Genomic DNA, 16,391 nt, shown 5'->3' on the forward strand with positions numbered 1-16,391 from the left:
TGAGAGGGGCCGGGCGGGCGGGGTAGAGCTGTTTATATGACGGGTAAACCTGAACTGGCGAGGAGGGTGGGAGCTCTCTTTATCTCTCCTCTCTCTCTCTCTCTCTCTCTCTCTCTCTCTCTCTCTCTCTCTCTCTCTCTCTCTCTCTCTCTCTCTCTCTCTCTCTCTCTCTCTCTCTTCCTCTCTCTCTCTCTCTCCCTCCCTCTCTCTCTCTCTCTCTCTCTCTCTCTCTCTCTCTCTCTCTCTCTCTCTCTCTCTCTCTCTCTCTCTCTCTCCCTTGCTTTGTCTCTCCACTGGTTTTACTTCCCGAACCCGCTTTTAAATTCCATGCAATCATCACGCATTACAAAATACTAATACAACTTAGTGGCTCGGCGGAGTCGGCGCCCGCCAACAGTCTGTTCCCGGGACCAAGGCCGCGTTCGGACGACGTGATTGTTGACACGGACGTGGCGTCCCTCTTCGTGCGAAAAGCTATGTGTATGTAACGGATCAGTCTAATTCTGTTCGGACACGTATGCACGATACGCTGATTACCGACCTCATAGCTTGGACACTGAAGGGAAGAGCCTTCTGTGGGCCAAAGCAAGGCCGTATAAGGTCAAAGAAAACAACCAAACGAAGAAGTGTCTGCTATTGAATATGATGCAGCCTATAATGTGTCACGTGAGTCACTGCGACTTCGCCCTGCTTGCGCCCACTGTAAGAAACCTGAATGTCCGGAGACGGCAAATATGTTATGAATGGTGATGTGCATTTGTCACTTGTCTATTGTCAGTGTCGGTGAACGGCGGTGGCATGTTTGGCCCAAGAATCCGTTTGGCCCACCCGAGGAGGGGGCACTCAAAATGTCTTGACGCTTGTTGGTGCAATCGTATAAAGTATGCTGGTGCAATCTCAAATGGTGATTGGTTATAACTGCAGGAATTGTTCACTCTGAGTTCAGAGGGGATGAATTTCCTCTTTGATCGACATTTGTATTTTATTTGGTATCACAACTACAAAGCATTTCGCCGCCAGCAACCTTCATCAGCTAGGTTGTGATCAACATAAATGCGCATGCATTACAGATCCGGGAAATGTCGGCAGTAATTTCTTCAGGCAGTGGCGGGCAGCTTGCAGAGGAAATGGAGCTCGTTTTCGCAATCTTGATCATCCCACTCGGCCCCGTTCGGGTTGTTGTAATACGGCAGGTGAACGCAGTCCTGGCCATGGATATCATCGGGCTGCTCCGGAGCCCAGTTGGTGAAGTCCACCTTGGAGCCGTCTCTCCACTGGAACGAGCCCTCCGTTTCGATATCGTTCAGCCCAATCCACGTGTCGCCAAAGTTGTAGGTCTGCATGACAAAGGCGTTCTCGATTAACGAATGAATCGAGGCGAGCTGGGAACCAGCTCCGACCGTGGGACAGGCGATGACGGCCTGCTGCCACGAGGTGGCGTAGGTGGAGCGCCAGTAGCAGAAGCCGTCGAACTCCTGCCACTCGACGTTGGTCGGACAGCCAGCCGAGGCCAGGCAGGCGCACAGCGTGACAGCCAGCAGTTGGTACAGCATCTTGGCGAACTGATGAGGTAGGTATTCTCCTGTGTTTCTGAAAACGAATGGCAGTCAGCATGAGTGCACCATAGTTAAAGTTATATCCCCATTATTGACATGACAATGTCGTCAACAAATGGGCAAAGCAAAGACTGGCGCACGTATACTTCTCGGCTGAAGTGCCCTGATTTACATATTGTCTTATCATGAGACATTGCAACATCAATAACGTGAAAAAAGGAATAGGCAGCATTAGAACCAGATGAATAGGTACCTATATGATCATGTAGTTTGAACACTTCCCTATCTTGAAGTTAGTACTAACAAACATGAGATTTCGCTTTGGCACATTTTGGACCGTTTGACATACCATGTGAAGAATTAGGAATGAATTATATGAATTGCCTGCGTTATGGTTTCTTACTTATTCCAAGTTAAAGTAATTTACATAGTCACCAAATTCCACGAGTTCTTCAACACGAAACATTATTTAGATATATAGGAACATGTTTCTACCAGGCCAAGCAAGAAGCCCCTCTTCTAACCTGATCGTCAGTCGCGCAGCGTTGCTGCGAGGCCCACCGAAGGACGACCCACTGAGTCCCAGATACCAGCCTCCGGGTGTAGACGGCCGTCGCGCCTCCGACAGCTGTGCCATTCTCATCATGACCGCCCCCCAGGTAGGAGAAGATAGCCCCGATTTGTCGATGAGAATGTTTGAGTGTAATGTCTAGGTCGAGGCTTCATGAGGTGTCTAAAAGCAAAAGGGAGGATTATGTTGCATTTCGTGGCATTCTTGGCACGTGGTTCCATAGACCGAAAATTTAGAATTTGCATGTATATGTGTACAATGTACATACATGTGTGTATAATCTACATGTACCTATATTGTATATGTGTGATACCTACACCTAGATAAAGGAATAGCCTGAAAAAGAAAAATATAGCTTAAAGGGACACTCCCACCTTAACATTAGTTTTGAGTTGAGATAGCCAAATTGGTGGCCATGGCCTGCAAATACCGGTTTGGACACTCACAACATCGAAAAATGCTTTAATTCGAAGATATGGAATTTCAAACTTGCAGTTTTCGGATTCCGTTAGGCGGCACGGGCGGACATCGATAGCAGCGCCTCTATCGGTCACTAGGGAAAGCTGGGCTGTAGGCGACGAAATACCGGCTGAGTTGTCACACGTTGAATAGGTTTATAGCCATCCGTCTTGTGAAAAAGTTGAACGTTTGCCTTTAATATTTCTACAGGCAATTTTAGAAGTGTCTTCACATGGATTACAAAACCGTTTAGATTATTGTATTCACTTCAAGCCTTCCCTATTGTTCTTGATGATGCGGGAACTATTTCTAATTAGTGTTTCTAGCTTAGTAAAAGAACATACTGTGCAAACGATGAAAAAAGCATAAATGGGGCATTCCACGTCAAGTGGGACAAAAAATGATCATTTTGAACCTCACCTCCTCCGATTTTTGCGAAACTTTGTGAACCTAGTCATCTATATGTGAAAAGAAAGGAGACATTTTTTTGTCAAGATATGACGTCACGTCTCCGAGATACACGTCATCAAACATTGACTTAGGCAAGGCACATTATCATTTTTAAAGCGTCATAACTATTGAAGTTTTAGACATATCACCACGAGACAAAGTGTGAAATGGAGGGAATAGATCAGGCTTTCATTTGAGGATAACAATATTGACGTAATTAACTAATTAGTGAACTTAATTAAAATTCAAAAAATAAATTTTGATTTTCTGAAAAATGGGTACCCTTCGATTTTGCTCATTTTTACATATTTTATCCTCCTATACATTAGCTACATCATATAAAAAATCCAGAATGGGCCGACGTCTACGTAACTGTCTTTTGGACTTTGTAATGTCTGGGGCTCGCGTGTTTCGTTTTAGCAACCAAGGAGAGGCGCTACCCGGAGATGCTTCTTTCTACCCCAAACTAAAGCAAACCTAACCTGACCTGACGTGACCTGACCTAATCTAACACGCGTAAATATGTACAGCCCTCACGGCAGTTGCCGACTGGCCAAATGCTACCTAGATAGGTGCGAACATTAGCCCTCACGACAGTTGCCGGCTGGCCAGATGCTACTTAAAAATGATTGCGTGTTAAAACACTTCAGGGCTTAGGCTGACCGGCCGCGAGCCAGCGACCTTTAGCTTTCGAGGTGGGTACACTCGGCACACTTACTACTAAGCCACGAAGATAACTGGTCATCGTAAGCCAGTTTTTTAATGATGAAATTGGGTATTCTCCGGGCAGCGCCTTTCTTTGGTTGCAAAAAGGAAATACGCCTGCCCAGCGCTAGGGGAGAAAGGCCCGGTTTAGCCAAAAAAGGTATTAGAAAAACGGAATTTGAATTGTAGGTGGGGCGATGGGGAACTTTATCGTGTTCCAATTTCATGGTCCTAGATCAATATCTTCAAGATCAAATGAGGTTAAACGTGATCAAATTTGCTATAGTGACTATTTTGCGTTTATACGCCCATAGCTCTAAGAGTTACTGGCCGATTTTTCTATTTCTTCCTTTATACGACATTTGTAGTGTTATGAGAATCTCTAGTTAATCTTACCATAACTTTGGCAGTAAGTGGCCTGCTAAGAGTAAGATGGCGCCGGCAGAGGCGGGGATCGGCCGACGCGGGAAACGTTTCAGTCACAGCTTGTGTTTGCACCCTAATACCTCAATTTTTACTAGTTGATTTTCGTATTTATTTGAACATTAGATTGCCTGTACATTTTTAAGCCTTCACACAAAATTTGACACGAATCGATCATAATCAGCGGTAAGAAGCGAGGTGCAAAGATGGAACCGTCCCGCGCCGGCACAGTCTACCATTCAGGCGGCAACGGCCGGCGCCGGCCGCCAAGCCGCTCCGCCAGGAATGTTTGACTTTACACCGCTATTACTAGAAAAGTTGTGGACCGATTTACCTATTGCTTGCACGGGAGGATTTGCAATTCAATTCTGGACAGATACTGAAAGTTTGACGTTAATATGATAATTATGGCGTGAGTTATTGGTGATAAACAGGTGGAGTTAGCGAAATCGGCCTCTTCCACCGCCCGTGCTACGTTGCACTACTTGTTGCTATATCATCCAAAGTTATCGTTGGCCCACTCTAATTTTCTCAGCACGTGTGCCTTACGTGTAGTGGAAGACAATATCTAAATTTGAGCGAAATCGAAGGGTACCCATTTTTCACAAATAACATTTTAAGAAATTAATTCAAAATAAAATAAATTCAAAATCACCAAAAAATGTAAAAATTGTCAAATTTAACTAGCATAACTCCTTATGTACACGTTTCAGTTTGTTTGAAATCAATAGCTTCAAAAATGTTGAAGCTATAGATCTTTCAAGATTGCAATACACGTCCAATTCTGCTCAAAAAGCAAAAGTTTAGCGACTTGTATCTCTGTAGCCCGAGGGCATATGACAAAATCCTTTCACCCTCAGAGGTTTCACCCAATAGCCTATAAGTATACCAAGTTTGAACAAAATCGCAGAGGTGGCCGATTTTGGCTGTCCCGGTTGACATGGAATGCCCCAAATGGAAGATTTTAAATGCAATTTTCTCTAACAATTAATGGTAAATTCTCTACATATCAAGGAAAAGGTGCATGCTAACTGATAATTTAAAGTTCTTGGGGCCAGTTGTTTTCTTCTTTTCTTACGTCGCCCCAATGGCCGCGAATACACTTGTGATAACGCCTATCGCTAAGGGGCTAATGCATTGGAATGCCCCCTTAGAATTTGTGACGTCAGCGGAGATCTAACGATTTTTAAATCTTAGACTAAAACCATCGTTAACACGTGGTGGTATACGCTGCTTTGCGCGCAACGTCTGCCGCACTTTAAGGCTGCCAAATTATTGCTTCCAAATAAAGTCGCTAGTAACAGGGGAGATCCCAAAAAGTAAACAAAAGTAAAAGCCTAATATCTTGAAAACCAGTGAATATTTTTCGGTGAAATTTGGTAGATATTCGTTTTCGCTCTTTCTGAACCAAGGGACATCACTTTCATGCCAATTCATTAACTTTTTTGAAGGTGGGAGGGTCCCTTTAATTTGATCCTGAGGCATTCTGGGTGACAGGAGAGGCGTAATCCTCCCCTGCCACTTGAACATAAAGTTAAACAAACTCAGTTCTATTAAGTATCTAACCGAAATTCGGCTCGTTTATTTGATAAAAATTCATGTAAATGTGCATAATGTCACTATTTAGTTACTTGGCATCCCAGCTATGAGGTGCTCTCCCACCACGCTGGATAACATGGTTCTAGTTGCTTGGTCATTATTACGCTGCTGGCGAGCGTCGGGCGCAGGAACTGTTTAGGCAGTAGCGGGCATCTTGCAGATGAAGAAGTGCTCGTCTTCGCATTCTGAGTCGTCCCACTCCGCTGCGTGCGGGTTGTCGGGGTGGGGAACGCGCGTGCAGTCCTGGCCGAACTGGTTGTCGGGCTGCTGGCGAGCCCAGTTGGTGAAGTCCACCTCCGAGCCGTCTGACCACCGGAACTGACCCTCCGTCTCGATGTCGTTAAAGCCAATCCAGGAGTCAGCGAAATCGTAGGTCTGCATAATAAAGGCGTTCTCGAGCAGAGAGTGAATGGAGGCGAGCTTGGCTCCGGTGCCGACTGTGGAACAGGCGGTGACGGCCTGCTGCCACGAGGTGGCGTAGGTGGAGCGCCAGTAGCAGAAGCCGTCGAACTCCTGCCACTCGACGTTGGTCGGACAGCCAGCCGAGGCCAGGCCGGCGCACAGCGTGACAGCCAGCAGCTGGTACAGCATCTTGGCGAGATACTGACAGGTCTCTGGAAAACATGGCGAACGAAATTCATTAGCGGAACCCTCTCTCATTGGCTGCGCGATGAAATGACAATGATTACAGGCCAGCAGATTGATTCGTTGTATCACATTATTTACTCTCCAGCCTGTTTACAACGGGCGCCCGGGACCTTGGCCACCTATTTTTTCTGCTTCTCTCTCTAAATATGCATTGTTGGCCATTGCTTCCCAAGAACTGGGGACTCGTTCTCCTCCTTTTTAGGCAATGGCGATTAAGAGAGTATACCTCACTATTTGTGGCGCAGCTGGGAACGCGTTGGGGGTCAAGCGGCGCCGGGAGTCAGATCCACTTCCTCCTGATTCCCGAACAAATGCCTGATTACCAGCTGCGCCACCAGGGCTGCCATCCTATCATTGGGACCTTATTTGCATAATGATGCAAGCCTATACATAATAACCTATAGGCATAGGTCTCGTATACACATCAATAACGACTCGGTAGATGACAGCGCCAGCCTTCAAATTTTATTGTGCTTCGCTCAACTTGTTTTCATTCTGTTAAATGACAACAAAAAGACACACAATCAGTGCAATCCGAACAAGCAATTAATTGTCGAAAACAAACAGAAAACATTATTACGCAAAAAAGCAAAATAATGCGTCTTACATATGTCGTGGTCCTGTGCCATAAGCAAGACTTTTCTGTGGATAGGTAAGAAGTCTGTCCTCAGTCTCCACCGCCCCAGTCTGTCCGAGTGTCTGACCTTCTTCTCACCTGACTGTAAGACGTGAGGCTCCGCTCTGAGGCCGAGCGGCGACCTCCTCCAGCTGATAAAGGGCCGCTGTCGCCGGCAGCTGCGTCCCTTCTCACACCATGGCGTGACCTCGCACCGCCTCCCACACCGGAAAGATAGCTCTGGTTTGTCGATGAGAACAGTCATGTGCCGCCTCGAAAATGTTGGCACATGCTGCTAAAAAACGATGTGTACACATAAAATACACTGGTTTTTAATGATACGTGTCCCATGCGTAATCACGGTTACATAGTAACTAAGAGTAATGATGTAACAGCAGTGAAATGTTGTGAAGGTTGCCGGTATATTGACAATAGGATAGGGAGCAGAAAAACTTGTAAAATTCCATGAATGAAAGAGGCACTTATGTGGCTATTGCACATGATTCATTAACATGTTCACCGATGCTTCCGATAGGCCTTCAGCAATCTACTAAGCCTTAAAAACATTCTTAATTTCAAAGGTTCTGATACTGATGTCAAACACAAAACGCACAGATCTCTGCCAAATTTATGTTGATCCAGAATGATCTGACTGAAGTCCCAACTGTAAACTCCGCCTATTTTATTTTCATTGACTATTTATATTTGTCAAACATCATCTTTTTTTAACCCACGCCGGGTCGGGGTGTTTGAACCACCTGGTCACCCCATGCGGTGTTTCGCGGATATCCCATAAATGGAAGCACATCTTTTCTACAAATGTTGTGAAAATTTTAGACTCAGGTCGCTCAAGGTCAGGTCATCAGGTCACGCATTGTCTCAGAAAAAGTTATTATGCAATAGCTAAACTAACCGAACGATCGTTTTTGAACTATCCATTGATAAGAGCGATTGATAAGAGTGGCAAGATGTAGAAAACGAGCAAGAGGTAGGTATTCCTCTTGAATTTTCCTATATTGGTAACCTAAGGTCAGGCCAATTTTGCGACCTCTCTAGTATAAGCCAATGGGAGAAAATTAAACTGAGACGCTTTTGAACGAAAGCCATTGTGAACAGTCACAAATATCGGGTAATGAGCCTAAACATGACAAACTGAATCGGAATACTGCACATATTGCCCCTTTGTATACCTTTGAGGTCATATATAAAAGGTTCCCAACAGTTTTTTTTTTACAATAACTTATGAAAGAGACATGCTAGAGCGATAAAAAAAAAAACATAGATGTGTTTAGCCCAACGATACGAATCGACTGATACGCGGCATGGCCTTTTCCAGTCAGGGTGTAATCTTGACCTGTATATTGCATTAGCGAAGCATTCCAATGATGGATTAGTGTCAGCTTCTAGTCAATGACAATAGTAAAAACATATAAAGCACAAGCACACACACGCATACACATTGTACCAAAATACCAAAACGCTAGTCACATGTCGAGTTTAAAAGTCGTAAAAACTCTGCTCTAGTTCGAGAGCCGGTGGTGGCAGGCGGCAGGCGATTCCAGGACGAGGCCGCTCGGTATACGACAAGGCCCGGCGCGACATAGACAGCCGGTAAGCCGGCAGCTCCAGTACACCGGCACACGTTGCCCGCGTTGAGTGCTGCGACACAGCGGCTCGCCGAGTGAATAGGGAGCGGATCGCCTCCGGAGCGCAAGGGTCACTCAGCGCCCTGAACACAGTGGAGCAGTCACGGTGGACGACAAGATCAGCAATGTCATGCCAGCCGAGGGCTCTCAACACCGGTGAAATATGTTCAGAAACCCGCGCTCCGGAGACGACCCTAGCACCCAAATTCAGGATCTTCTGCACCTTATGTAAATGACAGCGAGCGGCCCCGCCCCAGACGGAGAGGCAGTAAAGGAAGTGGGGGAAAACATGGCACTGGATAAGGAGCTTACTGGTCTCGGGGGTAAGATGATGACGAATTTTATACAAACATAGAAGGATGGAATTGCACTTTTTGACAACATTTGAAATGTGCTTTTCCCAGGATAGGGTTGAGTCGACCGTCACCCCCCAACATAGACCTGGATAAGACTTTTTAAATGACTTACCTATAACTGGCGTTATCTTTAGTTAATCCCGTAACGCTTCGGCATCGTATGCTCCATACTCATGTGTTGGCTGTTTATCAGCCGGCCGTCTCTCTCTCTCTCCCTTATATCCCATTTACCTTCCAGGCGACCGTTAAGAGAGAGGAGACGGTCGACGAGGTGAAGAAATGATGGTAAATAAAAACCAATGCAATGCAGATGGTTGGAGGGGGTGGGTGGAGGAAACGTGCTCAGCAGCGACCGCTGCTGGTCCGCTCTACTCGCCCGGGCCGCGTTGAGTGCGTTGAGTGGACCTCAGCCGTCCCGCTCACCGCCGGCCCGCTGGTGACGTCACGCACCCTCCGGCGAGGTCAGGTCGGGTCACCGCTCGACAGTGCCGGCCGGCGTGGCTCTAGAGGCCAACCGCGGATACGCGTTTGAGCAAGGATGCGGCGTTACCATTAACTGGCATTTCAATGCCATGGCATATTACTTTACCTACCTACATTTGGCACGTCTCGACGAGAGTAATACGATGCCGGTAAAATCAATGTGCTGCAAGTTTAAAGCAAATGCTATTGCAGAAAGAAAACAATTAAAAAACATTATCTTAAAAAAACTCTGCAGGCTAAACCATTGACCTTGGTCATATCTGAGAGTTCACTCCAAAGTGATGTTGAATGAGCTACCAAAAACGTTTTCCGCGACGGGCTGTAGCTCTGTTCGTTCCCGAATTAGCCCGCGCCCCACTTGAGAGGGCTGTTTATAGCCCCATCCACTCTCGTTTTCTGCAATAACTTCACAACCGCTTGGCGTATCGTCGCAAAACTTTCAATACCTTCGGCTGCATCAATTTAACATCTTGTGTCAAAACCAGAACTTCGTAGCTACCATAGGTCGGCCGGAAATGACGTCAGAGTGACGCTATGTTCGGCCGATTTTGATGCAAAACATTAAGCTACGGCAATCTGTATTAATAGCTGAGTTTTTTTTAAGATAGGTCCAATTTCTTTGCATGAGAGGACTTAAAATACACATGGCTGTCAAACTGCTCTCTCGGATATTCAAGATTTTGAAAATTTTGAAAATCCTATATATAAAATACAAAAATTATGCTTTGTCTTTTTCCAAAAGTTTTTGTCTTTTTGGAGATTTAAATCCAGAGTATAAAGAACACATATCGATCAACTACTCTAGGAAGTTTTAGCCCGATATCTTCAAAAATAGCTAAGCTATCGGTAACCACGCATTATGGTTAAAATTTCATTATCATACGTTTTTCAAATAAACTTTTCAGTGCGTTTTTTTTCTTTTACATCGTACACCATTATAAATAGCACCATCGTGTTCCTGAGCTTAAACTAACTACATCTGATAAACACCTTTTTTGTTAAAAACTTTTAACTTAAAAAATTTGACTTTTTTTACCTTAAAGTGACCTGACCTCAGCTATATTCAGCTGAAAATGACCTTGAATGGCACAACACAAACGACTCTGAGTTCGACGCCTATGGCCTAAATGGACCATAAAACATTTGTCACGTAACCACTGAATGATGTAAGATTTCCGTGACCTGGGATGACCTGGCCATGACCTCAAAATCAAAGTTCAAGTCTGGCAGCCGCAGGGTATCTAAAGTATCTAGTACCGAGTGTGTAAACCAAAATTTAACCTGAGCTGAACAAGCCAAACATTAATAATTTTAATTTTGAACTGACCTGTGACGTCATGGGTGACACCGAGGTCAATGAAATTAAGTTTCCCTCGACAACTTTTTCCAGCGCCATCAGCCATCGTTTTAATTTTTACAATCCGCCAAGTGGTTTCGCGCCGGAGTTAGAGGCTATAAATAGTCCTCCCTTCAGTGGGGCGCGTTATAGACAGAGAGACCCCAGGGGGACCCAAGCGGGTTAGCACCCATTTGTCAAAATAAGAAAAATGCCGCAAAAATTTTCCTGAGATGACCTCCGGAGACGTTGTTGGCCTGACCTAAAAATTTGCTAAAGCATTTTTTCATGAATTTCGGCGCTCTTTCGAATGTCGCTTACCGCGTGTCGCTACATGGCCCAGAAATTCACTGTTTCTCTGTCCCTTGCTAATCCCTACTGAAAAATCTTCATATCATTTCAAGAACACCTATTACGTCATCGGCCTTAGTTACTATGTAACCGTGATTACGCATGGGAATCTTATCGATAAAAGCATACGTTGTTGCGAGTAAGTTGTGTACACGTCCTTTGTTTTGTAGCATGAGGCGTCGTTTTGGAAGAGGCACATGACCGTTCTCATCGGCAAACCAGGGGTATCTTTCCATAGCGCGGCTCGGAAGGTGGAGGGTCAAACACCATTCTGTGGGAAGGATGCAGCTGCCGGCGACGGTGGCCCTTTATATTCGGGGAAATGGTCGTCCTTCGGCCTCAGAGTCGATCTTCACGTCCTGTGCTCAGGTGAGATGGCTGAGGGTCACCCGTTCGGATGAGGTGGATTACCCAGGAGGGACGCGTACCATCAGTCTACAGCTCTAATTAATGACTCGCTTTTCATTGATTAATGACTTATTAATAATTGTTTTCAACCTTTGTAGCCTATTTAAGATGACCTGATAAGGCGTCGATTTCGGATTAGTTTTAACCCTCGCCGGAACTATTGGTTTTACACATATGTGTCGGCCGAAGGGGGTTGGAACGACCCCTTTCGCCCCTGATGGAGCTAGAGCGTCGTGGAAAAAACGTGTGCCGTAACGAGACGCAGCGACTGGTACCCGATTTTAAGGTCTCAGGTTAACCGGTGACCTCTGAGGTCAGGTCAAGTGGGCAAAGGCACGGGTTCGGTTTTGATAAATAACTTCGCAAAAAACGACCGTAAAGTCACGATTTTGGCATCATTATGTTCGCCTTGCTCAGGCGCATCGAATGGTAGGGGAGAGTGGGGTAAGATGCCCAGGGTGGGAAAGACGCCCCACCCCCTCTAGCGGCGAAACAAAGAATCGAACCTGGAAATTAATGTTCTTAGCGTAAAGCGGAAGCCTGCCTTGTTAACCCGGCACCGCCTGGGCTATTTCCGTACCCACATCAGCCTGGGGGGGGGGGGGTCGGATCCGACCCCCCCCCCCTGTTATCTCGAGATCCAATGGTCGTATCGAGCCCCGCGAGGCGGCGTTCGAAAGGTCTCTACGAGACCTTCCCAAAGCACTCTTAAGATTTTAAGATTGAGGTCAACTTTCGGGTTAAGGTCAGGTCAAAGGTCAAATTCAGGGGTTTTGCACGATTAGGCTTACGGACAGCGGAATCGATAGCTGCTGCTCGAAACTCACCACAAATGACCTCAAAGACCTAGTGAAGGTACCATGTGCGTATAGGGGTCATACTAAGTACGGGTCAAGGTCAGGTCAGGTCACGAAAGGTCACGGTTTTCACTTTCTGCTACATGGGCGTGCGACACATGTTTTATGGCTTATTTTTCACGCCAAATCCGATGGTAATGGTTATATGTGACCCCAAGTCACTGTGCTGGTGATAAGTGTGCATTGAAAGCATAGAAAATCGTTTATACCATACATAACTAAACGAGGGCTAAGAAAAAAAGTCAATTTTTCAACTTTTTATTTTTGACATAAAAATGCACTTTTCTAGACGAGCTTTGTCCCAGGAATCTAGTGGTGCCATTTGTTTTCACATGCGATGTTCAGAAGTGCCTCTAATTCGCGAAAATGCTTATGACGTCACCATGCCCTATGCATGTTGGAGCTATTTTTTACAATTTGGGGGTCAAAAATCAAGATAGAAAGTTGAAATTTGGGACATCTAATGTTCTAATAGAGCTCTATAACATATATTCCGGTTTTTTGGAAATTCTCAAAATTTTGGATTTTATTAGCTGTTTTCCAAAAAATATAGTTTTTTGAATTTTTAGGGGTGAAAAACGCATTTTATGGAAAATCCGAGATAGCCATTTTAAAGAACTCGTTGAGCTGCGTCTTTTCATGTCCTTAATTAGCAATTTGCTTAAAACCTCGATTTTTGGCGATTTTTTAAACATTTACCATTTTTTGACTAAAAACGCCATGTAGTTACATCACTAAAATCGATATATCTCAGAAATTTTTGAAATTTTTTTCTTAAAAATTGCACAGGAGACGTCAAATTGATGGGGGAGAAGGTATGCGAAGTTTCAAGTTGATAGCGCAAGCGGTTCATGAGTTATTCAAGAAAAACTGAGGGGGGGGGGTCGGATCCGACCCCCCCCCCCCAGGCGGTCGCGGGTTTAACTGCACAAAAATTTGTGAAGCTCAGTTGGGCAACGGCTGGCTGGTGATAGCATGTTTTTTATTTGCTGCTTTCAAAAAATATTTTGTTGTCAAAACATTGTAAATATCAAAGAAGGTAGATAATTTTTGCTCCCCTTGCTATAGTCGCGATACATTAACATGCGTGTACTGTGTCCCAAACAGTTTGTTTCAGGGTGTGGTTTTATGGCTAACAAATTGTACTGATTTAATATCAATTCGGTACTTTGGGGTAAGATGCCCCCTGCCCTGATGGGGAAAGACGCCCCCCTAAATCCGTAGGCTGTCCTTAAAGCAGCCCCTCAAATCATTTATTACATACTTGTGATGAGAGACAAAAGCCGATCTGGGACTATTGAGAGTCCAGTACGGTCGGGTGCTCCCCATGCCGGTCTCACGGCCCACACAGCGACTTTTTGGGCGGCATCTGACTCTGAGAGCCCTCACGACGGCCTCTGTGGGCCCCATTATTGGCTCCAGGGCCCCTCACAACATCATTTGAGGGCTCCCACGTTGGCTCCACGGGCCGCGCTGGCATCTGAGGTCCCCACGATGGGCTCGAGGACCCTCAAGCATCATGAAGACCTATAAGGGCCCCACAGTGGTCTCCGAACGCCACCACGGAGGCTTGTTTGGCCGCGCTGGACTATGATGGCCCTAACGATGACCTCTGAAGCCCCTTACAACCACTTTTTAGGGCCCTTACGATGACGTTTGGTGTCTACTACAGGCTCGAAGGGACTACTGATTCGTTCAGGTGATTCACGTGCCCATTTGTGTCACTTATAGTGCAGGGGGCGTCTTCCCCAACGCCAGGGGGCGTCTTTCCCACCCCGTGGGGTAAGATGCCCCCTTTCACTTCTTCAGGAAAATGCTTAATGGCAAAAAAAGTTATCATATTTCAGGCACGGAAGTGTGATATTTTTGGAGAAAAATGATGTCGGCTTCCATTGAAACTCCAAGTTTTTGCTTTCCGATCGTCATTTTCGAATAATATATGACATAGCAAAACCCTGGGCATCTTTACCCACTCTCCCCTATACTTGTTGTTCGGTTGGTGTCAACTTGAGGTGCTGACCTCGGGTCGAGGTCAGGTCACAGCCCCCAGGTCACGAGTTGGTCGAAGGAGATTATATTGCATATCATTCGATTCGGCAGGTTCTCCTGAGGCCATTGGTGACTTTCCCGACTCGCTACCTCAATTCGATAGGAAGTTATTGACGAAAAACTCTTATGACGCAAGTGACGTCATAAATGACGTCACAAAGTCAACAATACAAAATTGAGGTATGGGACATTGCAAGGAGTGCATGATATCACGAGTCCGTGTGCTTGAGATAGTTTGAGATCGTTTCCGGCGCCTAAATAGCAGTTTTCATGTTTCCCAATTGCCTTATAGGTAATGGTGAGGTCACATGACCGACCTGACCTCATGTAAACTTTAGGAAAAATCCGAGATACGCAAGTTTTGAGACCTTTGGTGGATACTACATCCTGTAAGTTTCATCTCCTTGTATAGGTTCCTCTGGGCTCTGGCACTGAGGGGCGAGGGCGTTCGAAGTTGCGAAATCTGAGGACCGTGCAGAGGTTCACTTATGACGTCATAGGTCATTGATCTGGCATGACCTGAAAATGCTGTTGGTTTCGCGAGATTTGACTTGAATCTAAGATCAGATATTCCAAGTTTCAACCTTCTATCGCTGGCGTGTTAGGAGCTATCACGAAGAAAAAAAAAACCTATGGGTGGGGTGGCACTCACCCCCCCCCCCGGCCGAGGAGGGTTAAATGTCTTGCCACAGGAAAAAATGGCATATTTTGTCACAATGGCCTCATTAAATAGCCCACGAAAGCTTGGTTGTTATCGTCCCGCAGCTCGACGTTGAATAAAGCATCGATGATCGAACTCCCCCAGGATGAGGCCCTGGTTTTGAGTTGTTCCGGCCAGAGGTCTATGCACCGGCGCTTGATATGCACAATGAACATGGCCTCTTAACGGTTATGGTCTGCAGTGGTTGATGGGAAGAGTCATGCCATAGCATAACATTGATAGAGACATCTCACCAGGCAGTGAAGCGATATAACTATATGTATCCCGCATCCACAAATGAATTCCTCCGTCGTTTGTTTCCAGAGACCCGAGAGTACCGATCGTCAAGATGCTGTACCAGCTGCTGGCTGTCACGCTGTGCGCCGGCCTGGCCTCGGCTGGCTGTCCGACCAACGTCGAGTGGCAGGAGTTCGACGGCTTCTGCTACTGGCGCTCCACCTACGCCACCTCGTGGCAGCAGGCCGTCAACGCCTGCCCCACGGTCGGAGCTGGGGCCCAGCTCGCCTCGATCCATTCTCTGCTCGAAAACGCCTTCATCATGCAGACCTACGACTTTGCCGAGACCTGGATCGGCTTTAACGACATCGCTCAGGAGGGCCAGTTTCAGTGGTCGGATGGAACCCAGGTGGACTTCTTCAACTGGGCTCGTCAGCAGCCCGACAACCAATTCGGCCAGGACTGCACGCGCGTTCCGCAGCCCGATAACCCGCACGCGGCGGAGTGGGACGACACAGCATGCGACAAGGAGCACTTCTTCGTTTGCAAGATGCCCGCTACTGTCTGAACAAGTGCTGCTCTCGTTAGCTCTGGTATGTGACTGCCGACTGAGCAACTAGAGCTGTGCACACTGGTTTTACTGTGGCTGGAAGCTAATGAGTCCCAAATGATTTTAAGTGTATCATTAATGTACATTTCCATGTGTATTTATTTAATAAATAAACCAAATATCGATTACATGCTAAGAACTGAAATTGATTTAGCACACAATTCATGGTTCAGTTTGTCGTGCTGCATTTTCATACATACCTACAAGTACAACTGTCAATTGATGTATCGGTCGACTTTTAAAGTATCGGACACAGTCAAGTCAGCTACTACAACGATGTCTTTATAAAAGACTCGGATATGCAAACATCAGCAGGTAGTGCATCTTTCAG

General features: G+C 46.0%; 3 protein-coding genes across 5 annotated transcripts; 1 reads left to right on the plus strand and 2 right to left on the minus strand.

Moving 5' to 3' along the window:
* Positions 1 to 968: 968 nt before the first annotated feature.
* LOC122375585 (lectin BRA-3-like) lies at positions 969 to 2,473 on the minus strand. The gene is made up of 2 exons (XM_043355080.1): positions 2,081 to 2,473; positions 969 to 1,590 (listed from the first exon to the last, which is right to left on the minus strand). The coding sequence occupies exons 1-2, from the start codon at positions 2,200 to 2,202 to the stop codon at positions 1,098 to 1,100; spliced, it is 615 nt and encodes a 204-aa protein (XP_043211015.1). The 5' UTR covers positions 2,203 to 2,473; the 3' UTR covers positions 969 to 1,097.
* Positions 2,474 to 5,717: 3,244 nt separating this feature from the next.
* Positions 5,718 to 7,307, minus strand: LOC122375588 (lectin BRA-3-like). Of its 3 annotated transcripts, none has more exons than XM_043355084.1 (2): positions 7,127 to 7,307; positions 5,718 to 6,377 (listed from the first exon to the last, which is right to left on the minus strand). In XM_043355084.1, exons 1-2 carry the CDS (start codon positions 7,290 to 7,292, stop codon positions 5,899 to 5,901), a joined length of 645 nt encoding a protein of 214 aa, XP_043211019.1. In that variant the 5' UTR covers positions 7,293 to 7,307; the 3' UTR covers positions 5,718 to 5,898. The 3 variants fall into 3 exon arrangements, with proteins under 3 accessions (XP_043211019.1, XP_043211020.1, XP_043211021.1); XM_043355085.1 differs by having other exon boundaries at positions 7,116 to 7,157; XM_043355086.1 differs by having other exon boundaries at positions 7,019 to 7,154.
* Positions 7,308 to 11,473: 4,166 nt separating this feature from the next.
* On the plus strand, positions 11,474 to 16,185 carry LOC122375586 (lectin BRA-3-like). Its single transcript, XM_043355081.1, has 2 exons — positions 11,474 to 11,568; positions 15,538 to 16,185. Exons 1-2 carry the CDS (start codon positions 11,522 to 11,524, stop codon positions 16,016 to 16,018), a joined length of 528 nt encoding a protein of 175 aa, XP_043211016.1. The 5' UTR covers positions 11,474 to 11,521; the 3' UTR covers positions 16,019 to 16,185.
* Positions 16,186 to 16,391: the final 206 nt, after the last annotated feature.

This window comes from Amphibalanus amphitrite, unplaced genomic scaffold (assembly GCF_019059575.1).
Source record: "Amphibalanus amphitrite isolate SeventyFive unplaced genomic scaffold, NRLGWU_Aamphi_draft 001878F_arrow, whole genome shotgun sequence".
Classification (NCBI taxonomy): Eukaryota; Metazoa; Arthropoda; class Thecostraca; order Balanomorpha; family Balanidae; genus Amphibalanus; species Amphibalanus amphitrite.